Source organism: Chlorocebus sabaeus, chromosome 6 (genome assembly GCF_047675955.1).
Source record: "Chlorocebus sabaeus isolate Y175 chromosome 6, mChlSab1.0.hap1, whole genome shotgun sequence".
NCBI classification, from domain to species: Eukaryota; Metazoa; Chordata; class Mammalia; order Primates; family Cercopithecidae; genus Chlorocebus; species Chlorocebus sabaeus.
The window spans coordinates 6,405,416-6,432,814 of NC_132909.1; the positions used below are offsets into that span (position 1 = coordinate 6,405,416).

Genomic DNA, 27,399 nt, shown 5'->3' on the forward strand with positions numbered 1-27,399 from the left:
CTGGAAGCTTTGGTGTGTCTGCTGTGCTCCCAAATGGCAGATCCTCAGGCCCATCTCTGGTCCCAGAGGAAGAGGCACTATCTTCCTTCATCTTAGAAAAAAACGCTTTAATTTGCTAACATGCAAATTATGCAGTCCCTAACATGTACCTTTCTCCTATCATCAGAGCCACGTAGTGCAATTCAGTGAGCCTAAGTCTTCTCCCATTTCCCACAAACAGGGTTTCAAGCTAGCAAACCTGATGCCCTCACCAAGTTGGAACAAGGAGAACCGCTTTGGGCATTAGAAGATGAAATCCACAGTCCAACTCATCCAGGTAAGTGAGAGAGAACCAGCAAGAGAGGAAGGCAGTGAAAGTCACATTCTGGTGGTTTAGAGAAGGCATGAGAGTTGTGAAAGTGTTTAGGGAGACAGAAACAGCTGCCACATATCCTTCTCCCCATATGATACAAGAGCTCTTTTTCTTATAGGAATTTAGAGAAACATACATACCCCTTTATCCCTTCCTGGAACTGAACTGATCCCTATTGATTTCTTCTTAGATGTCGTTTCCCCTAAGTTCTTCTTGCTTGGATTTTCACATCTTCCCATTCTTCTTCATCACTTGTCAGAGGATCATTTTGTGTTTCTGAGGCAAAAACAACAAACTGTTTTTTTTTTTTGTCTCACATAGTCACTCAACCCAGCATTTATGCCACTGGATATACAGGGGTTGTTTTCTCACACCTCAGACAATTCTCCAGCAGACATCAGCTGGGTGTCCTCTATTTCAAATTAGCTCTGACACTATCTACCTGATGCGGCATCAGATCCCACAGGTTAAGGGATCAGTCCAAGACTGTCTCCCACTTCAAATGCCAGTGGCAAGTCCCAGGTTGTCACCTCAGCTTCTGATCAACCAGCTGTAAAGTAGAGGTTCCCAAGACCCTCTCCTCAAGTTTGATTAATTTGCTAGAACAGCACTTATATGTATATGCATGTGTGTGTATATATATGTGTATGTGTCTGTATATGTGTATATACATTTATATATATACTTTATATCTATATATACATTTATATGAGAGAGAGAGTGCCATAAGCATTTTCTAGAGTTGCTGATTCATCAAATGAGATAAGAACTGAGGCACAAGAGGCCAGGCATGGTGGCTGTAATCCCAGCAGTTTGGGAGGCCGAAGCAGGCATATCATGAGGTCAAGAGTTTGAGACCAGCTTGGCCAACATGGTGAAACCCCGTTTCTACTAAAAATACAAAAATTATCTGGGCGTGGTGACATATGCCTGTAGTCCCAGCTATTTGGGAGGCTGAGGCAGGAGAATCACTTGAACCCAGGAGGTGGAGGTTGCAGTGAGCAGAGATCACACCATTGCACTCCAGCCTGGGTGACAGAGTAAGACTCCATCTCAAAACAAAAAACAGAAAAACAAACAAACCTGAGGCATAGGTATGTGACTATGGTTTGCTTTTTGCATTCTGACAGTATGTGTTTTTCGCCTTGAATTTTCTTCTCATGACATGGTTTATAATACACTACAATATAATAATATCTTCCATCTCTAGATTCCCATTCTGCTTTGCACCCCAATCACACACAAGCCACTCCCATAGATATCATATCAGTGGGATTTGGTGGTGCTTGAGGTTCCTTTGCTACTCTGGAGTCAAGGGCCTGGTTTTCATTCTTCCTTATGTAAGACTGAAATACATCTTGGTCATTCATGCATTTCTTTATCAAAGGACAGATTAGCTAGGCTGAAGAGAGATCATACTTTTCTATCTATTAAGCATTTCTTAAAGGCAAGATCTTTTATTAAAGGAGTTTTCATGACACTGTGCATCCCAAGGCCTCTTGCTCTGCGAGTCTGGTTTTGTTAGAATTGGGTTGGGGGCCTGGGCTTGTCTTTACACGAAGCTCTCTTGGGGGCTGTTTCCATGAGTTGATGAGCTGTAGCCATAATACATAGTAGAGGAGACTGAATTTACTGAGAAACAGAAATGTCTTTCTTGAGCAAAGATTTTGTTAGCAAAAATAGGGCAAATTTTTATGTAATATTTACAAGTTAAACTTTTGAACATATGAAATGTTTTTGTTACAATTCAGGGCTATACAAAGATAAAGTGAATAGTAAATACAGAAAGAATTGTAGGACTTTAGAAGAAATGTAACCTACATTTCTAGGTTCATCTAGACAAGATGGAGAATGACAGACTGATAAAATATCTTATGCAAGAGATATAGCTAGGCATTGAATTAAGATGAAGAGCTATGACAAGACAAGAAGTTGTAGAGCTGGAAATGCAAGGCCATGTGGGGACTGTTAGAAGATTAGCCTGAAGGCCAGGTGCGGTGGCTCATTCCTGTAATCCCAGCACTTTGGGAGGCTGAGGTGGGCAGATCACCCAAGGGTCAGGAGTTTGAGACCAGTCTGGCCAACGTGGTGAAACCCTGCCTCAACTTAAAATACAAAAAATTACCCAGGTGTGGTGGCACACGCCTGTGATCCCAGCTACTCAGGAGGGTGAGGCAGAATTGCTTGAACCCGGGAGGCAGAGGTTGAAGTGAGCTGAGATCGTGCCACTGTACTCCAGCCTGGGTGACAGAGCAAGACTCCATCTCAAAAAACAAAAAAAGAGATTAGCCTGAAACTTGTCACATGGAGGCCAGTGTTAGAAGATATTTGCTGGGAAACGGTCAAGTGGGAACTTAAAGTGGATGCGTCTGGTAATGGTGAAACTTTTATTGTTCAGCTCCTGCTGTGAGTTTTCTGTGCCAGTAATTTAGGATGGTGGTGGAGGTAAAGTTGTGTATTTTTCTAGCTCTACGTAGAGGTTACCTTTCACCTGGTGGCAGTATTGTAGCAATAATACTGTATAGTTGATGTTTGAAGAAAAACTAAAAGTAAAGCTGCCTCAAGTCTTGATTCAGAAGTAGGAAGGTGTTCCTTAAGGGTTCCCTTCACCGATGCCAACAGAGACATAAGTACAAAATTCAGGAAGTAGAGGCTGTTAGTGGCAAGGTGAGGGATTAGTATATTAGGGACAGTAAAGTGGAAAAAAAAATCCAATATGACATCTATGCAAGTAGGGCATGATGAAGAAGGTGACAGTTTCCACATGTGGTGCAGTGGCAGAGCTGTGTGGAGAGGCCCGCGTGTTCCGCTTGCATGTTCTGAAAGTCCATAGGGATCGCTGTGTTTCTCTGTCTGTTGGAACATAAGAGAATGTGTCATAGCCAGGTAGATACAAGGTGTTAATTGAAAAATCGAGGAGACAAAGAGAAACTTTATATTCTAACAAAAGATGATTCGCAGATCTGAGTAACGTGACCTTGGGGAAGTGAAAGAAACACACATCACTGAAGAGAGGGGAAACTCTTTTTTTTTTTTTTTTTGCCTTGCAGGAGGCTTTTTGCCTTGCAGAATTTGCTTTGCATACCTGTTCAGTGAGAGATGGGGAGTCTTATGAATATCTTTATGAGAATCAGCAAACGTGTGCATAGCAAGCAAACATATATGTAACATATCCATGTTCATTTTGGAGTGGAGTTTTAACATTAAAATGAGTTGGAATTTGACTCTATGCTAGGAGGTCTTTTACAGGATATAAGAAAAGTCTGCACAGACTCCAGCAACTGACCAAAACAGCCTCACTGGTGTTTCTCAGGAGAAAGATATTGGGATCAGTCTCCTGTCCAATCATAGCTGCAGTTAGGAATGCTGTTGGGGGTGAGGGGCATCAGTTAGTCAGCGTCTGGTGGTCAGGGAGCTGCAATTGTTTCAATATTGCTTGTCCCAAGGCCAGTGTTTGATTAGCTGCTACAGAAAAAGAAAAAAAAACAGAACAAAAAAGTCATGGCAGTTAGAACATAGTTTATTCTTTAAATGTAGGGGGTGTACGACTTAGCCCTTGCCTGTGTGTCCTTAGGCCTAGTTTATAATTTGGTATCTTATTGCCACAAAGAGTCTGTTCCACCAGTCTTGTGATCTCTATTTTAACAAAGGTTAGAGTACTGACTGCAATTTTCCTGCACATGTGAGATTGGTGCTCTAGGAAAGTTAGTGTGATGATAGTCTGCAGAATGGAGAAGGGCATATTTTAGCACCCAACAGTCTAATAGAATTAGGATGAAGTCAAATGCTGTGTATCCAACATTCTAACTTGCCTTTCTATTTATTCTAATCCCTATGTCTGCTGTTTTCCTACTCAGGATTATTGTTTTTCAAATTAAAAAAAAATGTTTTTGTAGAGACAGGGTCTCCCTGTGTAGCCCAGGCTGGTCTCAAACTCCTGGGCTCAAGCGATCCTCCCACCTCAGACTCCCAAAGTGTTGAGATTAGAGGCAGGAGCCACTGTGCCTGGCTGGCAAATTTTTTGTTTTTTTTTTTTTAGATGGAGTCTCGCTCTGTTGGCAGGCTGGAGTGCAGAGGCACAATCTCGGCTCACTGCAACCTCCTTCTCCCAGGTTCAAGCGATTCTTCTGCCTCAACCTCCCGAGTTGGTGGGACGACAGGCGTGTGCCATCACGCCCAGCCAGTGTTTTGTATTTTTAGTAAAGACGGGGTTTCACCATGTTGGCCAGGATGGTCTCGATATCTTGACCTCATGATCCACCTGCCTTGGCCTCCCAAAGTGCTAGGATTACAGGCATAAGCCACCATGCCTGGCCGGCAAATTTTATCTTATGTGTATTTAACTGCAATTCTTAAAAGTTTTTTAACAGATAGGGAACATTTATACTTGGAATTCCTTCCATGTTGGTATCATAAGGTTTCCAGAAAAAAGCCAGCCAACCCCGAGGCATCTTTGAAGCAGTTTTATTCCATGTGATGATCATGGAAGGATTTATTGTTCTGTCTCTTAGAAATTGAGAAAGCTGATGATCATCTGCAGCAGCACTTGCAAAACCAAAGAATACTGAAGAGGATGGGACAACACTATGAACATGGAAGAACTTTGAAATCATATTTAGGTTTAACCAACCAGAGCAGAAGATACAACAGAAAGGAGCCTGCTGAGTTTAATGGAGATGGAGCTTTTCTCCTTGATAATCATGAACAAATGCCTATGGAAATCGAATTCCATGAAAGTAGAAAACCCATCAGCACTAAGTCACGATTCCTTAAACATCAGCAAACACGCAATATAGAGAAAGCCCATGAATGCACTGACTGTGGGAAAGCTTTCCTCAAGAAGTCTCAGCTCACTGAGCATAAGAGAATTCATACAGGAAAGAAACCCCATGGGTGTAGCTTGTGTGGGAAAACCTTCTACAAGAAGTACAGGCTCACTGAACATGAGCGAGCTCACAAAGGAGAGAAACCGCATGGGTGTAGTGAATGTGGGAAAGCCTTCCCCAGGAAATCTCAGCTTACTGAACATCAAAGGATTCACACGGGAAATAAGCCGCATCAATGCAGCGAATGTGGGAAAGCTTTCTCCAGAAAATCACTACTCATTGTACATCAGCGAACTCATACAGGAGAGAAGCCTTATACATGCGGTGAATGTGGAAAATGCTTCATTCAGAAGGGCAATCTCATTATACATCAACGAACTCACACTGGAGAGAAACCTTATGGTTGCATTGACTGTGGTAAGGCCTTCAGCCAGAAGTCTTGCCTTGTAGCACATCAGAGATATCATACAGGAAAGACTCCCTTTGTATGTCCTGAATGTGGACAACCCTGTTCACAGAAGTCAGGACTCATTAGACATCAGAGAATTCACTCAGGAGAGAAACCCTATAAATGCAGTGACTGTGGGAAAGCCTTCATTACAAAGACAATGCTCATTGTACATCACAGAACTCACACGGGAGAGAGACCCTATGGCTGTGATAAGTGTGAGAAAGCTTACTTCTATATGTCTTGCCTTGTTAAACATAAGAGAATACACACAAGGGAGAAACAGGGGGATTCAGTGAAGGTGGACAGTCCTTCCACAGCAAGTCACAACTTAAGTCCTAGTGAACACACGCAGGGGAAAAGCCCTGATAATATGGTGACTCTGCAGATACCTTCTGTGACCCCGCAGATGCCATTTAACACCAGCGGGCTCCTAGCAGATAGGAACGTAGTCCTTGTGGGACAGCCACTTGCCAGATGTGCACCCTTGGGAGATAATAGAAGCTTTGCACAGGACAGAAGCCTTACAAATGCAGTGAACGTGGTCATGCCTTCAGTCATCAATTACATCTTCTTTTATGTTACAAACACATAATTGAAAACTGTATATTAAATGCGGAAAAGCCTTGACCAAAAGTATCTAGTTGATTACCTGGTTAAGTCCTCCATAAGATTTCGAACTTATGTTTCAATACAAAGCTTGAAATCCTGTGAATGCAGAAAGTAGGAAAGCCTCTTTTGGAAGAGGGACCCTATCATTGGTGATCACCATGGCAACAGTGAGCTCATAGTGGGTAGAAATACAGTGATGGTGGGAGAGCCTTTGTCCTTAAGAGGTGTCAGTACACACTGGAGAAAAACTCCTGGAAGGTAGTGAATGTGACAGCATTTTCAGTGGTACATTCTGCCACATCCTTTAGCAGGTGAAATATAGAAATAAAACACTGTGAACCCACTACCGTGAAGTGCCTTTATCAAAATATTAAAGTACTCTTGAAACAAAGAAGCCCTGCGGAAATGAGGATTGTTTGAGAGCTTTCTGTTCCATTCCTGACTTCATCATATGTCAGATAGTATAACTGATGTCTATTTTTAGACAGAATATCTTGAACTATTACTATTTACTGCGTTAATTATTCTAAAAGTTAAAGGAAATAGTGTCTGCCCCACATCACTGGTTAAGGTTATCACATTGAGGGAGGAAAAAAGGAAAAATTAATTGGGCAGACAGCTAAAGCTGGCCTTGGCAAAATTCTTTTAAACAGAAAGCTTGAAAAATCAAGCATAGGCACGAACAGAGCAGAGTGGGGAAAACTCAGGCAGCAGCTACTCTGATAAGAAAGTAAGGCCCAGCATAGAAGCCTTTTGTTCTTTGTGTGATTAGTGGGCTCCCAGGAAGAAGTTTCCTCCCCTTTTCAGGCATGTACATGGTGAACTCCATGGGAGCTTGCAGGGGGAGTGAGGAGTCTTACTTAAAACAGACCCACAGTTACACAAACAGGAGAAGCGATGCTTTGTGCTTGCCTAAAGACAGCTACACAGATAAGGGGAGTTGCACAGACAGCTTCACAGATAAGTTACACAAATAGCTACAGAGATGAGTTTCACAGAAAAGCTTTTGAATTCAGTCGTAAAAATGGCAACCCATTCAGGCTCCCTTTCTGCTGTGGGGAGCTTTCTTTTTTCACTTATTAAACTTTCACTCCAACCTCTCCCTTTTCGTCCATACTCCTTAATTTTCTTGGTTGTGAGACAAAGAAGTCTGGATGATACCTCACAACCAGGGACCTCTACATTGTGATGCATCGGTGAGACTGTAACGACATTATATTCACTTCTCCCATTTGTGGGTTCCTTTTTTAAATTGTCTATCTTCAGTGCCCAACCAAGATCATGTGATGATTAGCTGTTAAATTTCTGACCCTAAAGTTAATTCAATATTATTTCAGAAAATGAGTCCTTCAAAAAGAAGGGGTAAGGGATAGGACCAAGGAATACTACAGTGCTAGGTTCCCTCTAGTGGGGCCAGAGACAGCTGATCTTTCCAGTTAGGTGTGCAACATATCAGACGTCAAGTTTATATAGGATGTGACCTCCCTTCCTGGACTAGGCAACTGAAGCTGAAAGGTTTGGGTCAATCAACAGGGACTGGTATAAACAGACTGGGTTGCTACCCCAACTCAGCTCAACCCCTATCCAATAGGTAGGGAACATCTGAGGCCCCAGGAGAGTTAGGGGGAGGGCACTAATCTGTCAATATGCTTTTTTCACAATGACAAGGCAGCAGAGACCTGGAAACATAAAGCTTTCCTTAGGCTCTCCCAAGCTCTGGCCACCAAGAGTAACCTGATGAAGCCCTGCTGGATCTGCCATCCTGGCCTACCTGTCACCACCTAGAGTGACCCTCTCATTCTACCAGTGATAAACTACACCAGTATACCTAACATGACAGCGTATACCAGCAGAACTCGAGTGGCTTACTGGCTTACTGGCTTACCGAACATGGGAAGGAAGCAGAGGTGCCCTGTTTTAACTTAACCAACTGTGACAAAATGCCACAGCCACAACTAACAAAACCTTGGTGGGCTGACACTTTGATGCACCACACTTTTGATTACATGAAGAGTGTCCCACTGGTGATAATGAAAAGAAAGACTGGAGTGTTGTTAGCCATTTGTGCAGGGGCTTCATGAACAACATCGTGTGGGAGAAACTAAGTTCTTGTAACAGGTTTGAGACTTGGATGGCAAACACTAATGCTTCCACACCCACGAGTGGGTCACTGAACAAGAAAATGGAGAAGGGGTGTTGTGTGCACCTGAGAGCTATACCTACATTTTTCTCTGTGAGTGGTCTAGGGTTTATACAAATATAGGACAGGCAATGTCATGCCTGATCCAAATTGTTGTTTTCAGAATCCTGGGAATATGAACTTGTAAGCTCCTAGATAACTGACCAGCTGCAACCTTCCTTGTGGAATGGAACAGACCCAACATTCTTCCTGGCATCTACCCTCATTTCCTCCCACTGCAGAAGTACTCTCAGGTAAGTATCTTCGTGCCTTATGAAAAGAGATCTTTAAAGGAGAATCAACTGTGTCCTGGTATCTCATGTTCCACAGAGAGCTGAAGAGGCTGAACAGGATTAGGGGAAGACAGGTTCTGGAAGAGCTGAATCTAGTTGTAAACTGGAATACTGCAGGCTTTGTCCAATCTGGATGGTATTTTCAGAGGCTGATATAATAATTGAACTGTGGTCAGGGGTAATGTCAATAGGTGCTGGCACAAAACTGATGCTAGCTTAAGGCTGAGGTCAAGTCTATTACTGGAAAAGTGATATTTGAGGAAGGGCTTGAGGTCTTATCACTTAGGCCTGTCGGTACGTAAACTGTCTTAATTAGGGCAAGTTTAAAAAAAAAATCAGTGTATTGTGGGGAAAAGAAAGAGAGATCAGACTGTTACTGTGCCTGTGTAGAAAGAAGTAGACATAAAGAACTCCATTTTGTTCTGTACTGAAATTCTTCTACCTTGAGATGCTGTCAATCTATAACACTAGCCCCAACCCTGTGCTCGCAGAGACATGTGCTGTGTTGACTCAAGGTTTAATGGATTTAGGGCTGTGCAGGATGTGCTTTGTTAAAAAAGTGCTTGAAGGCAGTATGCTTGGTAAAAGTCGTCGCTATTCTCTAATCTCAAGTACCTAGGGACACGATACATTGTGGAAGGCCGCAGGGACCTATGCCTAGGAAAGCCAGGTATTGTCCAAGGTTTCTCTCCATGTGATTGCCTGAGATATGGCCTCATGGGAAGGGAAAGACCTGACCATCCCCCAGCCCGACACCCGTAAAGGGTCTGTGCTGAGGAGGATGAGTGAAAGAGGAAGGCCTCTTTGCAGTTGAGATAAGAAGAAGGCATCTGTCTCCTCCTCATCCCTGGGAATGGAATGTCTTGGTGTAAAACTGGATCGTACGTTCTATTTACTGAGATAGGAGAAAACCGCCGTATGGCTGGAGGTGAGACATGCTGGCGGCAATACTGCTCTTTACTGCACTGAGATGTTTGTGTAAAGTCAAACATAAATCTGGCCTACGTGCACCTTTCCTTAAACTTATTGATGACACAGAGATCTTTACTCACATGTTTTTCTGCTGACCCTCTCCCCACCATTACCCTGCAGTCCTGCCATATCCTCCTTTCCAAGATGGTAGAGATAGTGATTAATAAATACTGAGGGAACTCAGAGACCAGTGCCGGCGCAGGGCCCCTGGGACGACTTTTCTTTCTCTATACTTTGTCTCTGTGTCTTATTCCTTTTCTCAGTCTCTCATCCCACCTGACGAGAAACGCCCACAGGTGTGGAGGGGCAGGCCACCCCTTCAACCTCCAGTCTTAAGGCGGTTTTCTCGTATCTCAGTAAATAGAAAATACAATCGGGTTTTACACCGAGACATTCTGTTGCTCTTTAATGCACCGAGATGTTTATGTATGTGCACATCAAATCACAGCACCTTTTCTTAACCTTGTTTATGACACAGAGACATTTGTTCACATGTTTTCCTGCTGACCCTCTCCCCACCATTACCCTATTGTCCTGTCACATCCCCCTCTCTGAGATGGTAGAGATAATGATCAATAAATACAGAGGGAACTCAGAGACTGGTGCAGGCGTGGGTCCTCCTCCGTATGCTGAGCGCTGGTCCTCTGGGCCCACTTTTCTTTCCCTATACTCTGTCTCTGTCTCGTATTTCTTTTCTCAGTCTCTGGTCCCACCTGACGAGAAACACCCACGGGTTGTTCAGGAGCTGGCCCCCTTCAGTTCCCCACTTTGGTCGGCCGCTGATCAACCCTGTTCTCCATTCTCCACGCCAGTTATAACCTAAGCTTCGCCGTCGTTTTACCCATTCTTTGACTGACTCCTTCCTCTGAGGCTATATCTGATGTACATGTAAAGATACTTCTCAGGCAGTTCTCAAAGGCAGCTTTCTCCATAAAGTCCCTCCAGCCAGAAGCATCCTCAGGATAATTGCCCCTCCGATTGTTGCTCAGGTCCCTCCCTCTTGAAATTCCTCTCAGATTGCCGCGCCCACATGGTTTCTTTCCATTCTTCCTAGGATTAAAGTGCCTAAATGTCTGTGACCATCTCTACCCAGCCTGCAGACAGATCAGGGCAGGCTTGAGCCTTTGAGAAACTAAGCAGTTTATGTAGCGCCCCTGGCGAATGTTGCAAAGCCAAAGTCCAGCAGTTCACGTGGAATGGAAAAAGGGTGGGTCGTTTTCAAACGCTTTTCATTGTCAGAGCCTACCTGTCTTAAGGCCCGGAAAGGGGAACTTCGCCTGCTGTACGGCAGTAGGGTTGAAAATGGCTGCTCCCAGCAAGCATCCCTTGGGCGCAGACATATTGCATCATGAAGCGACGGCATTCGCCGGATTCCGGGTCTCTGAAAAGACGCTGTGTGGCCCTCGCCGGCCGCCATCCCCGAAACTTGCGAGTGTTGCGTCTGCAGCTTGCGGGATTCGCGGGTCGGCGGGCAGAGGCGAGTGTTTAGGGATTTAGGGTCCATGACTCGCCTCCAGCAGTGGAGACAGAGGGTCATCGATCTGGTCTACGTGGGCTTCTGGTAATGTTTCAGAGCCAGGGAGAGCGCGTTGAGTTTTTTTTTGGTTGTTCGCTAAGCGCGTGGGGTCCGTGTTGCGGGGAGCTCGGGGGGAGTCCTCGCTGGGGGTTCGTTTCGCAGAGTCGTGTTGCGGTTCCCAGAGTCTGGGAGCTCATGGGCTCCGCATTGGAACAAGCGCTTGGGAGGTCTTCGTTGCACAGTAGCACTAGGGCGTCGTGGTGGGGAAGCGAATCGTGTCGGTGTTGGAGACAGCTCTGGGCAGTTCGTGTTCATTGCTTATCACAAAGGGGTCTGCTGGTCCCCTTGCTTCCCTGCTCCTGTATATTCTGTAGAAAATTTGCTTTCAGGATCATTGCGACTCAAGTAATAACATCCCCATCATTTTAAATACTCCTCCAGAAAATAACTCTGGTTTAGTGTATTTCATGTTTAGCGTTGGGATCAGGTGTCTAGGTATTGGTATGATTTTATTCGTATTTTGGGTTCCGGTGTCTAGGTATTGGTATAATTTTATTCATATTTAATCTAACATCTTGTCAACTACGTATTCCCTTATTACATGCTCTTTGAGAGTTTTCTTTTTTAAACTGCTGCGGTTCCTTCAGGTGTTTGCTTTAATTTGGGTAGAACTGATGTAGATCTAGAAACAACACTTTCAGGAACATGTGATGGATTTCCATTAACCCAAGATTTTTATTTCTTTGACTAGCTGTAGTGTTTTCCATACATGTCTTGGACATTTCTGGTTATGCTTATTTCTACATAGTTAATACTTTTTGATGTAAATCGTGACTTTTTTTTTTCGCATAAGACCTCTCCCTCTTTACTTTTTTCCTTTCTAATTTTACTTAGTGGACAAGAACAGAAGTTAAAAATATATACGTTTATTCTGTCACTTCATTCTACTCATGTCATTACACATAACTTATAAATTGATGTCTTTCTTTTTTCTAGTTGAGCATTTTTGTCATCTGCTAATAATTTTAGCCAGGTGGCAAGTGGATGGACTGTGGAGTAAGAAGTACCTGCCTCTGCCTCTGACTTGGGTATGTTAATCTCTGAGTCAGTTTCCTTATTTGTGGAAAAAAAGCTGTCCTCGTTTCTTTTTCATGGAATCGTTATGAAGATTAAGTGAGCAAACGTTCTTTAAGTATGTTCAAAGTGTAGTACTAGGTACACAGTATGGTCTGAATAAATAATGACTGTGATTTATCAAGTTTTTATTTCTCTTTCCTAAGGGCTTTTGACCTTTACAATTATTTTCATTTATATTTTTTTCTCTTTAAAATTTTCTTTGATTTATGTTGCTCTGTTTCCCAATTTCATGTATTCCTGAGGAAAAAACTATACTTGTCAATAATGATTTGTTCTTTTGATATGAGACGGGATTTTATTTACTAAAATTTTATTTAATATTTTTGCAGCAAGAAATGAAAAGAGATCTTGGATGAGCTTGAGAATAATCCATAATCCATTGGTGGAGAGGGACTGAATGGTGGTATAGATAAAACAAAATTAGGTGTAAGTTCATCATTCTTTAAGTCACATGATGAATATGTGGAATTCGAGTATACTGTTCTTTTGCTTGAAATTTTTCACAGAAAATTAAGAAAAAATTTTTGCCTATACATTTATAAGAGAAATTGGTCTGTAGTTTTCTTAAGTTTTTTTTTGCAAGTGATTATACTTGAAAAATCACCAGGTTAACAAAATAGAATAATGTAGCATCCCAGAAGCCCTCATCTTCTCTGTCCTCTTCAGAGGTAATTGTTATCCTAAAAACATCATAGATGTGCTTGGTTGTCACCTTTATGTAAATGAAATCCTAAGGTACACATTCTTTTGTGGCTGGCTTCTTTTGCTCAATATTTTTGTTGTGAAATTCATCTACGTTGCTGCGTATAGCAGTAGCTCATTTCTTCATTGCTATGTAGTATTCCATTGATAATTATACCCTATATTTTTTATCCATTCCATTATCAAGAGACATTGTTATGGTTTATGGGAGTTATGAGAATTGTTGATATGAATGTTTTTCTACATGTCTTTTGGTGCATAAAAGTTCTATTGAGGGCTGGGCGTGAGAGCTTACGCCTATAATCCCAGCACTTTGGGAGGCTGAGGCGGGTAGATCACCTGAGATCAGGAGTTTGAGACCAGTCTGGCCAACATGATAAAACCCCGTCTCTACTGAAAATACAAAAATTAGCCTGGCGTGGTAGCAGGTGTCTGTAATCCCAGCTACTTAGGAGGGATGAGGCAGGAGAATCACTTGAACCGAGGAGACAGAAGTTGCAGTGAGCTAGGATCATGACATTTCACTCCAGCCTAGACAATAAGAGTGAAACTCTGTCTTAAAAAAAAAAAAAAAAAACATAGTTCAATTGAGCATATACTTAGTGTATTAAGTATAGAGGAGAGGAGTATGCTAGACACAAGGAGAAACCACAAATGCCCAATCATAATGGGAAATTCTTAACATACCTCTCCCAGTAACTTAGAGAACAGGCAGACAAAAAGCTAAAAGGGTATAGATTAACCATTGCTGGCAAACTTTCTGTAAAGGTGCAGACAGATGATAAATATTTTAGTCTCTGCCAGCTAAATGGTCTCGTCTGCATCTACTAGGTTCTGCAATTATAGAATGAAAGTAGCTATACAGAATGTATAAACAAATGGGTGTGCCTGTGTTCTGATAAAACATTATTTACAAAACAGGCAGCTAACCCACAATAGTCCTAACCCCAGAAAGGTTAGAATGACGTAAATAATTAACAAACTTGACCAATCTAAAACACTGCACTCAATAATTTTCCTCAGATGCACATAGAACATTTATAAAAAGTCACCATATGGTTAGCCATCAGGCAAGTCTAAGTAAATTTCAAAGGATTAAAACCATACAGAATTTTTTCTCTAACTACAGTGGAATTAAGCTATAAATCAATATCAAAATGATTTATTTGCTATAGAATAGTCATGTGACTTTTTGGAACTATCAATTCAGAACGTGTTTTTTTCTTGTCAGAATGATTGGCAGTTATGCCATACACTTCTAAATAATCTGAGTAAAAAAAAAAATCACAGTGGAAATATTTTCAATTGCATTTTAATAAGAATTCTACATGTAAACCCTTGTTGAATTTAACCTAAGAAGTCACTGGAGGAAATTTATAACCTCGAATGCAAGTATTAGAAAAGAAGGAAGGATGAAAATGAATGAATAAGCACCTATCTCTATAATTCTTTTTTTTTTCTATTCTATTGATTGGTGTTTGGAAATGCTAGTTTTATATAATTGTTAGAGAGGCTTCACTTTTTCTGTGAATTGTGAATGTTACATAATATTGGAGTCATCTATACTGTAAAGATTAGATAGAACTCATCAGGCTCTGATGACTCTTTTAACTTTTTTTCATGGAAATTGAGAATATAGTATAATATTTGCCCATAACTTAGCTTCAACAGTTATCAATTCATATTTATCTGTCATATCAGTCATATTTATCTGTGCCTCCACTTTTGTTTTACTCAAGAATTTCATAGCAAATCCAAGGCTTCATGCCTTGAAACTTGTAAGTATCCCAGTATGAATCTCTAACCGGTGTGGTCATTAAAAAAATTTATAACCACTAGACCATTTTCTTTTTGTTTTTTCTTTTAGAGATGGGATCTTGCTGTGTTGCTCAGGCTGGTCTTGAACTCCTGGGCTCAAGCAGTCCTCCTGCCTTGACTTCCCAAAGTGCTAGGATTACAGGTGTGAGCCACTTCACCCATCCTAGACCATTTTCAGTGTATCCAAGTTAATAATAATTTCTTTCCTTATCTTTTTGGGCAGATGGACTTTCGGTCTGTCACCGAGGCTGGAGTATAGTGGCACGATCTTTTCTCACTGCAATTCCCGCCTCCCGGATTGAAGCAGTTCACCTGCCTCAGCCTCCTGAGTAGCTGGGCTTACAGGCATCCACCACCACACCAGGCTAATTTTTTATATTTTTTATAGAGATGGGATTTTGTCTTGTTGGCCAGGCTGGTCTTGAACTCTTGACCTCAAGTGATCTGCCCATGTTGGCCTCCCACAGTGCTGGGGTTACAGGCATGAGCCACTGTGCCCAGCCTATTTCTTTAGTTCATTGAATAGCTAGTCCATATTCAGTTTTTTTCTGATCATCTCATCCTTGTCTTTTAACATTGGATTGTTTGAATCATGATCCAAATGATATGGGTACGTTCGATTTGCTTGTTGTATCTCTTTAATTCTGTAACAACTCCCCTTTCTTTTTTTATTTTTCTTTGTTTTTTTTTGTTCTCATGCCTCTTCATATATTGTGGTAGGAAGTACACAGCACCATCCATGAAGGATTCTTATCTAAAAAAATTGAACATGGGACTAATCAAACCTCTAAGTTGAACTACTCACTTAATTAAAAGGAAAAATTGGGAGTTGGGTAGGTAGAGAATAACAAGTTAAACTATACCATGAGGCTGGGAGCAGTCGCTCATGCCTGTAATCCTAGCACTTTGGGAGGCTGAAGCAGGAGGATTGCTTGAGGCTAAGAGTTCAAGACCAACCTGGCCAACATAGCAAGACCATGTCTCTATAAAAAAAAAATTTAGCCAGGTGCAGTGGCTCACACCTATAATCTCAGCACTTTGTGAGGCTGAAGCAGGTGGATCATGAGGTCAGGAGTTCAAGACCAGCCTGGCCAAGATGGAGAAACTTTGTCTTTACTGAAAATACAAAAATTAGCCGGGGCGTGTTGCTGGGCACCTGTAATCCCAGCTACTCAGGAGGCTGAGGCAGAGAATTGCTTGAACCCGGGAGGTGGAGTTTGCAGTGAGCTGAGATCGCACTACTGCACTCCAGTCTGGCGACAGATCGAGACTCCTTCTCAAAAAAAAAAGTTTTAAAAAACCCATACAAAATGATACCCTGATACAGCGGTCAGACAAATCCAAAGGTAGGACATCATATGAGAGAAATTACCTGTTTCCTTCCTCTCTGCTTCATTCCTCCCAAAAGCAGATAAGGCTGAGGGCTTGTAATGGTCTGGAAGCATCCTAACTTTTATTTGAAGTGGAGGGCTTTTTTTTTTGCCTTTTTTTTTTTTTTCCGAGGCAGGATCTTGCTGTGTTGTGCAGGTTGGAGTGCAGTGATGCGATCATAAACTCAATTCAGCCTGGAACTCCTGGGCTCAAGCGATCCTCCTGCCTCACCATCCTAAGTACCTGGGACTACATGCATGCACCACCATGCCTGGCTAAGTTTTAAATTTTTCTGTAGAGACAAGGTCTTGGTATGTTACCCAGGCTGGTTTCAAATTCCTGGCCTCGAGGAATTCTCCTGCCTTCACCTGCAGAATTGCTGCAATTACAGGCCTGAGCCAACACAGCAGGCCCTAGTTTTTTTTTGTTTTTTTATTGGATACTGTTGGCTGACAATCTGACATCCAAGCCCCCTTTGTTAAGCAAATTCCTCTTTAATTTAGGTAGCTGTCCCTCTGGACATTTGACCTGAACCTCAGTTCAGTAGGAAATCCAGATTATTCTTACCAATCAGGGTGATTGATATATCATTGCCATTCTCGGTTAATTGCCATGTTCTCCGCGTGAGTATCTGGTGCAGTTCTGATGTATTACATATGACGGAAAGTCTGCCATGAGCTTCTGGGAAATGGCTGGATCCTGGATTTTTCAACCCTGGAGATCTCAGCTCCAACCCACTTATGCATAACTGCCTTTTCTACCTCTTAGCCATCCATACGGATTTCTGCATTTGGGTTGGGTACCACTGTTTTTGGACTGGCCCTGTAGGGAGGCTGGACTGAAGGGCTGGGGCTGGGATGAAGCAGTCTCAGGATTGAAGGTAGAGGAAGTTTGCATTTTGACCAGCGTGTTTACCGGTGGGTCAGAAAATGGCTTGGAGATGAGCTCTCTGGGTGTAAAGGATACAGGCTTGCTAGAGAGTCTTGAGAATGACTTGCTGGGGTGACAGCAACATTCAAGTTGGTCTCACAGTGTGGGTGTTCTCAAAGTGTGAGTTTCTAGAGCGGCTCTTGGGGAGACTGATCTCTGAACTGCTGCTTCTGGGGCAAGGATAGGACCGCCTTTGCTTTCCTGCCTGTGTGGAAGGAGCAGGCTGAGCACACACACTGAATATTGCATTAGGAGATCGCAGGCTCTTGTTTGTGTAGCTGTGACTGTGTGGCCACCCCGCAGTGTAAAGCGCTGGGAAGTAGAGTTCTAAAAGTGAGAGGGAAAGAGAACAAATTTGTACTGTGAGGCTGTTGTAGGAGGGAAGTGTCACAAGGGAGAGAGCCAGATGTAGATTCAAGTTCCCACGCTTCTAATTAGGAAGAATGTTAACCTGCACAACACACTTTGTCTCAGCAAGCCTCAGCTTACTCGTGTTTAAAATGGAAATAATAATGAGTACCTTATACAGTAGTATTGAGGGTTTAGTAAGACAGTGCGTATGGTTTGTATGATTAGTAAGACAGTGCAGTAAACAAAAAATTTAGGAGCATGTGGCTGCCGGTGAATTTAAGTCAGTTTCCTGAGTCACCACTTCTTTTATGTTTTTGTTTTTAGAGACAGTCTTGCCATGTTGTCCAGGCTGGTCTTGAACTCTAGAGCTCAGGTGAGATTCACCCATCTCAGCCTCTACAATAGCTGGGACCCTAGGGCCCATGCCACCATGCTTGGCTTTACCACTTCCTTCATGATCTTTTTTTTTTTTTTTTTGAGACGGAGTCTTGCTCTGTAGCCCGGGCTGGACTGCAGTGGCCGGATCTCAGCTCACTGCAAGCTCCGCCTCCCGGGTTTACGCCATTCTCCTGCCTCAGCCTCCGGAGTAGCTGGGACTACAGGCGCCCGCCACCTCGCCCGGCTTAGTTTTTTGTATTTTTAGTAGAGACGGGGTTTCACCGTGTTAGCCAGGATGGTCTCGATCTCCTGACCTCGTGATCCGCCCGTCTTGGCCTCCCAAAGTGCTGGGATTACAGGCTTGAGCCACCGCGCCCGGCCCTTCATGATCTTACCTAAAACATATATGTGAGAACTTGGCAGTAGACAAGACCATAAGGTGGTTTTAGTTTACTATCTCCTGTTTCACATCCGTTCTATTTCTGACATAACCCAAAAAAAAAAAAAAAGGCATTCCTCTTGCTCATTCCATATCTTCCTATGGACCAGTGCCCCATGATTCCAGGGTGTTAAGGAGACCGATGAAATATTGGAACCTGATGTTAATGTGAGTCCAGATGGCAATTGGAGACTTGTGGTCCTAGGAGCATGTTTCTTATCATTGAATTTGGTCTCGAATCCCCAGGTTCTAGCCTATAGGAACAAGACATTTTCAGTAATGGAAGAAAGAGCTTCCAGGCTGGGAAGGTCATCGTTTCCAATTGTAGCTTGACCTGAGATGATACCTGACCACAACTACTGGGAAGGCCCAGAATAGACAGAAGAGAGAGAACACCCTAGAGTTGCTAGCCCCTAAGAGTTGAAGAAAATGGCCAAGGCCCAGGTGAGGTTTGTTTTACCTATTTTGTCTTTTGTTTCCCAGTGGATCTGTGGAAGCTTGTAAAAGACAGCCTGGTTAAATGAGATAGTGTATTCTGATAAAAATCAGGATCTGTCAGAAAATAAGTTTAAGTTGGAATCTTAAAATCCTGGCAAATTAAGAAACGAGATATATAGATCGGGGGGTTTGTGCCAAGTTCTTAATGTCGGAACATAGCTAAGTGACTGTTAAGACCCTGTGGGTTTTCTCTGCTTTAAACTGTGTCTCTTTTTTTGGCAGCTGAAATAACAGGAAACACATGAAAAATGCCACGATTGTAATGTCTGTGAGGAGAGAGCAAGGCAGTTCTTCAGGGGAGGTAAATGTGTCATTGCTGTTAGATCTTGAGAAATTTCTTTCCTTCAGAGAGCTTTTGTGGTTGACAGTATCCTCAAAGTCAGCCTTGTAATAAAGGCATGGGATGTTTTCTTTGGCTTTTTCCTATTATTTAGTGGGGTAAGCTAAGGAGTAATGCCAAAGGAAAACTGGATTGGACAAAATTCTTTGAAAATAGGGTGCTTTGAAAATAGACGCTTCTGGTCATCTGACTTTGCCCAGGAGTAAAGCCTGGAGTATCCAATAGAATGAATGGGCTGCCTGACCTTTGATCCTCCATGAAATAGAATTCTTTCAGCCAGATTTTTGTTATTGATACAGCAGGAGACAACTAACATCTCCATTCTTTGGTAACAGCTTGGAATGCAGATACTGACAATGCTTCTTTCTTACCTTCTTAACTCCAGGTTCAAAAAACAAAGCACCAGTTCTGCTTGTTTTGCTTTTACTGTGTTTAATTACTGAAATGATACATGGCTACATTTGCATGCAAGAGATTCAAGCAAATAGAAGCATTTGTATCAAAAGACAGTATCTCCTTTCATCCTTTTTCTGCCCAAACTTCAACCCAAAGGGTAATAAATAAGTGTTCATAGTTTGGGTCTCTATCTAGTTCCTCCCTGTGATTGACATCTGATAGAATATATTTATATTTAGGTACATTTCTGTATACATATGTGTGTACTTATATAATTGTATATATTATTACTTTTTTTCCTCCCCAAGATAGAGTCTTGCTCTGTTGCCCAGAGTTGGAGTGCAATGGCGCAGTCTTGGCTCACTGCAACCTCTGCCTCCTGGGCTCAAGCAGTTTTCCTGCCTCAGCCTCCTGAGTAGCTGGGATTACAGGTGCGTGCCACCACACCCCGCTAATTTTTCTATTTTTAGTAGAGATGGGGTTTCACCATGTTGGCCAGGCTGGTCTTGAACTCCTGACCTCATGAGCCCCTTGCCTCAGCCTCCCAAAGTGCTGGGATTTCAGGCGTTAGCCACCACGCCCAGCCATATTATTGCTTTTTTTTTTGGAGACGGAGTCTTGCTCTGTTGCCCAGGCTGGAGTGCGGTGGCGCGATCTTGGCTCACTGTAAGGTTCGCCTCCTGGGTTCACGCCATTCTCCTGCCTCAGCCTCCCGAGTAGCTGGGACTGCAGATGCCCGCCACCATGCCCAGCTAATTTTTTGTATTTTTAGTGGAGACGGGGTTTCACCATGTTAGCCAGGATGGTCTCAATCTCCTGACTTCGTGATCTGCCCTCCTCGGCCTTCCAAAGTGCTAGGATTACAGGTGTGAGCCACCACGCCCAGCCATATTATTACATTTTTAAAAATATGTCTTAGATCATATATTATTTGGGAGCTTAATTTTTTGCGTTTAAGAGAATGCCTTGGAGATCATTGATAATCACGTGGTTATGTATACATCTACCTCATTGATTTTAACATTTTTGTAGTATATTATAGCATGGAGGTGCTGTAATTTAACCCTGTCTGCTTTTGATAGACATTTAGATTATTGATACGTTTTTCAATATCAGAAACAAAGGAATAATGAACATTCTTATTACGCGTTGTTTCATATCTATGTGAATACTGCCTTAGTGCTTTTTTAGGGTAGGAGGTATTGCTGGAATTCCATGGTCCTTTGGTATGTGAAATAGTCATGGTATGCATAATGTCATGGAGAAAAGGATCAAGACGTGTCCCTGTCCCTCTTTTCTGCATCATCTATTGTTATCCACCTCAGATTGCATTGGAATTGTTCTTATAGGGATCATTGTCATTCGAAGATGTGGCTGTGGACTTCACCAGGGAGGAGTGGCAGTTTTTGGACTGGTCTCAGAAGGTCTTGTACAAGGAAGTAATGTTGGAAAACTACAGCAACCTAGTATCAGTAGGTAAGGACAGCATCACAGTCACTTACCTTTTTCTTATTTGGTGACCTCTGTATGGTCCTGTAAATATTTAATGGTTTAGACTAAAGCATTGTATGTCATAGATTTTTTTTGTTGTGGTGGTAAAATGTATAACATAAAATTTACCATCTTAATCATAAGTGTGCAGTTCACTGGGATTCACTCATAGTGTTATGCACCCACCACCACTACCTTCTGTCTTCTAAAACTGAAACTCTGTACTCACAAAGCAACTACCCATTGCCCCACTTCTCCCCAGCCCCTTGCAACCACCATTCACTTTCTGTCTTTAGGATTTTGACTTCTCTAAGTACCTCATATAAGTGGAATCATATAGTGTCTGTCTTTTTGTGTCTGGCTTATTTCACTTAGTATGATGTTCTCAAGGTTTATCCGTGTTGTCGCGTGTGCCAGAATTTCCTTTTTAAGGCTGAATGATATTCTTTTGTATGTATATACCACCTTTTGTTTATCCACTTATCTGTTAAGGAACCCTGGGTTCCTTCCACGTTTGAGGGCTTGTGAATCATGTTGCTATGAAATGGGTGTACAAATATCTGAGACCCTGCTTTCCATTCTTTGGGGTATATACCCAGAGGTGGAATTGCTGGGTGATATGGTCATTCCATTGTTAATTTTTTGAGGAAGTTTTCCACAATATCAGTACCATTTTACATTCCCACCAAGAGTGCACAGGGTCCCAGTTTCTCCACATTGTTGCCAACAATTGTTATTTTCTGCATTTTTTTTTTTTTTTTTTTTGATAGTAGCCATCCTAATGGGTATGAGTGTGTCATAGACTTGTATTTTTCTCCCTGGCACAAAGTGGTTGTGCTCTTTTACTGAGTGAAAGATTTTTACTTTATCAAAGTGCAAATACTGTGGTTCCTGAGACATAACTCTATCTTCATCCATTCCCCAAGCACACGTGCCAAGTGTTCAGTGATCTCCTGTTTACAGGGTATCAAGGCACCAAGCCAGATTCACTCTTCAAGTTGGAGCAAGGAGAACCCCCATGGATAGTAGAAGGGGCAGCCCACAGTCAAACCTGTCCAGGTAAGTAAGTGAAGACTAAGAAAATGCGGAGAAATGGCATGAAAATCCCAGCTGGTCGGAGAAGGGTTGATGCTTTTAAAATGTTCTTTAGAGGACTTTACTGTAGTTGGTGGCCCAGAAACCTAATCAGCCTTTCTGCATCTGTGTCCATCCCTAATAGAACTGTCCCTTCCCGGCTCTCAAAGGATAATGTCTTCCTTCCTTCTATTTTCTGGATCTAATTTCAGTCCATATCATTGAAGACCTTGAATTCTTACCTGGTTCCATTCTTCCCAGCCTGCCTCCGGTTTTTGTCCCTTCCTGCTCCCTACCTTACTTGCTTTGAAATTCCCCTTGTAACCCATCTGGATTGTGTTGCATTTATTTATTTATTTATTTATTTATTTGAGATGGAGTGTTGCACTGTTGGCTGGGCTGGAGTGCAGTGGTGCAATCTTGGCTCACTGCAACGTCCACCTCCCAGATTCAAGTGATTCTCATGCCTCAGCCTCCTGAGTAGCTGGGATTACAGGTGCCGGCCATGAGGCCGGCTAATTTTATGTATTTTTGGTAGAGATGGGGTTTCACTACATTGGCCAGGCTGGTCGCAAACTCCTGACCTCATGATCCACCCACTTTGGCCTCCCAAAGTGCTGGGATTTCAGGCGTGAGACACTGCACCTGGTTGGATTGTGTTACTTTTAGCACTTCTGTCGCTTAAAAGTGTACCCCGGCCCCTTTGGAAAGGGCCGATTTCCTTTACTGAAAATCACCTCACCTTAGCTCATGTCAAAGCCCCCACACCTTGTCTCTCGGGGCATCTCTGTCGACTTACTCACCCACTGCTCCCCACCTTTCCAGCTTCTGTTTTCTTTTTATCTTCTGCTGATTCTCCTGGTAGAAGTTTAATTCACCCTCAAGGCCTAAGCTCTCTGGCCCCTGCTGGAGACTCGCAAATAGACATCTCTGCTACTAATGTCTCATCTGCACTCTAACCCGCTGTGTGTCGCCAGCCGCCAGGACAGCTCTCCAGATATTTCCTTATTCCAGTATGTGAAACCGGAATCCTCCTTTCTCCCAGATGTTTCTACCATCATATAGTATACTCATATATACTAAAGATTTCAGCTCTGTCTTCTGACAAATAGTTTCATGCAGATACCTCCTTTTCTGTAATCTCACCTGCCTTCTTATTCTATATTTTGCCAGCACCCAGGACGAGTATTCTGTGAAATTCTTCCCTCGGCTTCAGGGTTAGAAGCTGGGATTCTCTTTCCTCCTGGAAAATCCTTTCCCTCCCTGTGCATTATATTTAGGTTCTGCTGTATTGCTCACCACTCCGGTTCCTGCTCACCTTGGCGTTGCTTTGAGTCTTCTCGGTTTACTCTGTTGTATGTCTGAACGTCTCAGCTGCTCTGTTAATTTTTATTGTTTTGAACACTCCACTCTCAAGCCCCACTTCACAGTAGGCCATAGTAATAGAAGTTCGCATCACCTCCATTGCTGCACCTTTGACTGACTTCCATTTTTCTGTGAGTTCCATTTGATGTGATGGCTTCATTCCCCTCTGGGCAGGGGCCGTCAAGGCGCTGGAACTTGATGAGAAGACATGAGGAGTGAGTGTTGCTTGAAGAAACAAGAGGTCCACATATATTCAGAGATTCAGAAGAGAAGAACCCAGCCACATAGAAAAAGTATTAGGGTTGTGGTAGGAGAATCAGAAGATGTCCATGAAATAAGTGACAAAATTATTCCAAGGAGGAGGAAGGCATATGTTTTATTGAATGCTACAGATAAGAGGAAGGCATATATTTTATTGAATGCTACAGATAATGTCAAATAACGTGAGGACTGATATCTGTGCATTTGATCATGTTGCATTTTTACATCCAGATATTGCTCTCTTTCACTGTCAGCTCTTGTTTTACTTCCAAGAAGTAGTTTTTGACTATTGCAGGGCACATTTGGAGATCCCTCTTTTTTTTTTTTTTTTGTTTTTTGAGACACAGTTTTGCTCTTGTTGCCCAGGCTGGAGTGCAGTGGCCCAATCTTGGCTCATTGCAACCTCTGCCTCCCAGGTTCAAGGGATTCTCCTGCCTCAGCCTCCCAAGTAGCTGAGATTATAGGTGCCCACCACCATGCCCGGCCAATTTTTTTTTTTTTTTTTTTGTATTTTTAGTAGAGACAGGGTTTCACCATGTTGGCCAGGCTGGTCTCAAACTCCTCCCACCTGCCTTGACCTCCCAAAGTGTTGGGATTACAGACGTGAGCCACTGCGCCTGGCCACCCTCTTTTCTGACTTTTATCTCCTTTGTGTCTATGCTGCACTAACTTAGTAATGGTCATGTATTGTTTTGTGCATGTATTTTACTGGTTGGTATGAGGCTTCTTTTACCCTCATTTTATTAAATGGCACCAGCACCTACATAGGTGTGTAAGCCACATATTGAGCAATTATCCTCAATTCTTCCCTTTTCTACCGGCAATATTTGTTCTAAGAGTGAATCCTGTCTTTCCCTCCTCCATACTTATGTCCTTGTTTTTTCACATTTCTCCATCTCCATTGTAATTATTCCTAATCAAGCCACCTGAATTCTGCCATAGCCTCTGGGGTATTCTCTTCTATAATTTCATCTCTCCAATTCATTCTCCATAGAACGGTCATGTTTTGGAACTGTCAATTCAGAGCATGTTTTCTTGGCAGAAAATGTTTTGTGGCTTACTGCCATTGTTCTTAGCATAAATTCCAATTTCTAACAAAGTCTTCCTCCAAAATCTCTATGTTGTTAATTCTGCCAGCCTTGCCAAACTTTTGTATTTCTACTTCACTCAAGCTCAGGATATTCCAGGTAAACCAGCTTCTCTTACATTTTTTTTTTTTATCACACCTAAGTTTTTTCTGCCTCTGGGTTTTCACACTGGCTGTTCCCTTTTCTTGGAATGTTTTTTATTTTGTTCTTTGCATAACATTGCTCGTTCTTACCCTATGATGTGAGCCACTTCCTTTGTACTGTTCTTCATATTCTGTAATTTTCTTACTTCTTTGCATACCTGTTGATTCTCTATCTTTACCTGAATGACAGGTTCATGGAGAGAGAGAATATATTATTAGTCACTGTAGTATCCCAAATACCAGTCCATTCAGTGTTTGTTGGGTGAATATATCCATCCCCTCCATCTATTTTTGATTTATTCCGGTTGCAATGTGTTTCTGTTTCTACTCTGTCTCCATTTGCAAGGTCCGATTTGGGAGGCAGCCCAAGTTGTATTGATTCATTATAGAGTATCCATTGTTGTTGCTAAAGTTGCTATGTTTTCCTTTTGCTGTTTTATAGCATCTTCCTTTTTCACAGAGGGTGAGGTACACTGCTCTGAGACTGAGATCTTATAAAAGCCAGCCAAAACCATGGCATTTTTGTACCTTCTGCTACCTCCACAAAAAATTATCATGGATGTTCTTATTGTTCTTTTTCCTAGAAGAAATTTGGGGGGATTGACCATATGCAGTGGTACCCAGAAAACCAAAATGAGCTTAAACATTCCAAAAGATGTCAGGAAAGTTATGCCCTTGGAAATAAGTTTGATTTATTTAAGAGCATTGTTCCTTTAATATAAAGACACAATAAGTTTGGCTCACATTGTAAAAGTCTGAAATCTCATTTAGGGTTTGTTATCCAGAATAGAAGATACACAGGAAAAGATTCTGATGCATTTGGTGGATATGGGAAATCATGCCTCCATATCATCAAGCGTGACAAAACTCTTACTGGAGTTAAATACCATAGATGTGTTAAACCCGCCAGCCCTAAATCACAGCTCAATGACCATCAAAAAATTTGTGTAGGAGAGAAACCACATGAATGCAGTGTGTGCGGGAGAGCCTTCTCCAGGAAAGCACAGCTTACCCAACATCAGAGAACTGAAAGAGGAGAGAAACCCCATGGATGTGGTGAATGTGGGAAAACATTCATGAGGAAGATTCAGCTCACTGAGCATCAGAGAACTCACACGGGAGAGAAGCCCCATGAGTGTAGTGAATGCGGAAAAGCCTTCTCCAGAAAGTCACAGCTCATGGTCCATCAGAGAACCCATACAGGAGAGAAACCCTACAGATGCAGCAAATGCGGAAAAGCCTTCAGCCGGAAGTGCCGGCTCAATAGACATCAGCGATCCCACACTGGAGAGAAACTCTATGGGTGCAGTGTGTGTGGGAAAGCCTTTTCTCAGAAGGCATACCTCATTGCACACCAGAGACTTCACACAGGAGAGAAGCCTTATAAATGCAGTGATTGTGGGAGAACCTTCTATTTTAAGTCAGACCTGACCAGACATCAGAGAATTCATACAGGAGAGAAACCTTATGAATGTCATGAGTGTGAAAAAGCCTTTAGAAGCAAGTCAAAGCTCATTCAGCATCAGCGTACTCACACTGGAGAGAGACCATATTCATGCAGCGAATGTGGCAAAGCCTTTGCCCACATGTCAGTCCTCATTAAACATAAGAAAACTCACATAAGAGAGAAAGCCATACATTCACTGAAGGTGGAGAAACCACCTTCAAGGAGTCATACCTCCTTATACATGAGTGAACACATACAAGAGCAAAAGACTGTACCTATAGAAATGCCTGCCTCAGGAACCCCGGCATTGTTAAACAAGAGTGAGCGCCTAGTGGGTAGAAATGTAGTGATTGTAGAACAACCTTTTCCAAGAAATCAAGCCTTTGTAGTTAATCAGGAATTTGAACAGGGAATAAGCCTCGCAAATGAAGTGAATGTGGCCCCATCAGTAATAAATTATATCTTGTATGTTACAGATATTGTGTAAGAATAAATCTGATACCAGAAAGGTGGGAAAATCTTTAATAGGAATCCTGCAGCCACTATATGCCAGAGAGCTCATTTAGGGCTGAAACACTGGAGGCAGTGGTTGTAGAGGACATTTCTGTAAGAAGTCAAACCTGTTAAATGCCATTGAAATCATGTTGGGCAGAAATGTATCTGTTATGAGGAAGCCTTTACCTGGATATGATATCTCAATTGGTATCAAAAGAAAACTTACAGGAATGTTTATGAAAGATTGTGATGGTGCTTTTAGCACTAAATTGTGCCTTGTGTGCCAAAGAAACAAAGACAACTGTAGAGGCAATGGATATGGAAAACATTTTTAGTAAAATATGGGAGAAGTTATACAAAAGAAAAACTCTTGAAAGTAAGACATGATGGAAACTCACCAAATTATCTCCTGTATCACAGTTTTATGTCTTGAGAGTCTTGGAGGGACATGTCTAATAAATGAAATCTTGAACCCCA

General features: G+C 42.3%; 2 protein-coding genes across 14 annotated transcripts in view; both read left to right on the forward strand.

Annotated features, from left to right (window-relative positions):
• ZNF649 (zinc finger protein 649) overlaps window positions 1–6,581 on the forward strand; it is a 35,403-nt gene extending 28,822 nt beyond the window's left edge. For 6 of the 7 annotated variants that reach the window (XM_037991419.2, XM_007997823.3, XM_037991417.2 and 3 more), the window contains 2 exons: window positions 221–316; window positions 4,864–6,581. In XM_037991419.2, coding sequence (XP_037847347.1) covers window positions 221–316; window positions 4,864–6,221 — 1,454 coding nt within the window. In that variant the 3' untranslated portion in view covers window positions 6,222–6,581. Of the gene's footprint in view, window positions 1–220; window positions 317–4,391 lie in introns of those variants that run through there. The other variant, XM_073016101.1, reaches the window with a different exon arrangement.
• ZNF577 (zinc finger protein 577) lies at window positions 227–27,399 on the forward strand. 7 transcript variants are annotated; one of them, XM_073016103.1, is made up of 8 exons: window positions 227–316; window positions 8,542–8,671; window positions 12,195–12,286; window positions 18,571–18,768; window positions 19,045–19,123; window positions 20,908–21,034; window positions 22,013–22,108; window positions 25,752–27,399. In XM_073016103.1, the coding sequence occupies exons 5-8, from the start codon at window positions 19,064–19,066 to the stop codon at window positions 26,912–26,914; spliced, it is 1,446 nt and encodes a 481-aa protein (XP_072872204.1). In that variant the 5' UTR covers window positions 227–316; window positions 8,542–8,671; window positions 12,195–12,286; window positions 18,571–18,768; window positions 19,045–19,063; the 3' UTR covers window positions 26,915–27,399. The 7 variants fall into 7 exon arrangements, with proteins under 7 accessions (XP_072872204.1, XP_072872206.1, XP_072872207.1 ...); XM_073016106.1 differs by lacking the exons at window positions 227–316; window positions 8,542–8,671 and adding exons at window positions 10,052–11,159; window positions 12,665–12,761; XM_073016102.1 differs by lacking the exons at window positions 227–316; window positions 8,542–8,671 and adding exons at window positions 11,080–11,243; window positions 12,665–12,761.

Coding starts and splice junctions, on each gene's coding strand:
- ZNF577 (XM_073016103.1), top strand. CDS start 19,064: ATGAAAAATGCCACGATTGTAATGTCTGTGAGGAGAGAGCAAGGCAGT. Junction 19,124..20,907: donor AAGGCAGTTCTTCAGGGGAG/GTAAATGTGTCA, acceptor TTGTTCTTATAG/GGATCATTGTCATTCGAAGA. Junction 22,109..25,751: donor CCACAGTCAAACCTGTCCAG/GTAAGTAAGTGA, acceptor AATCTCATTTAG/GGTTTGTTATCCAGAATAGA.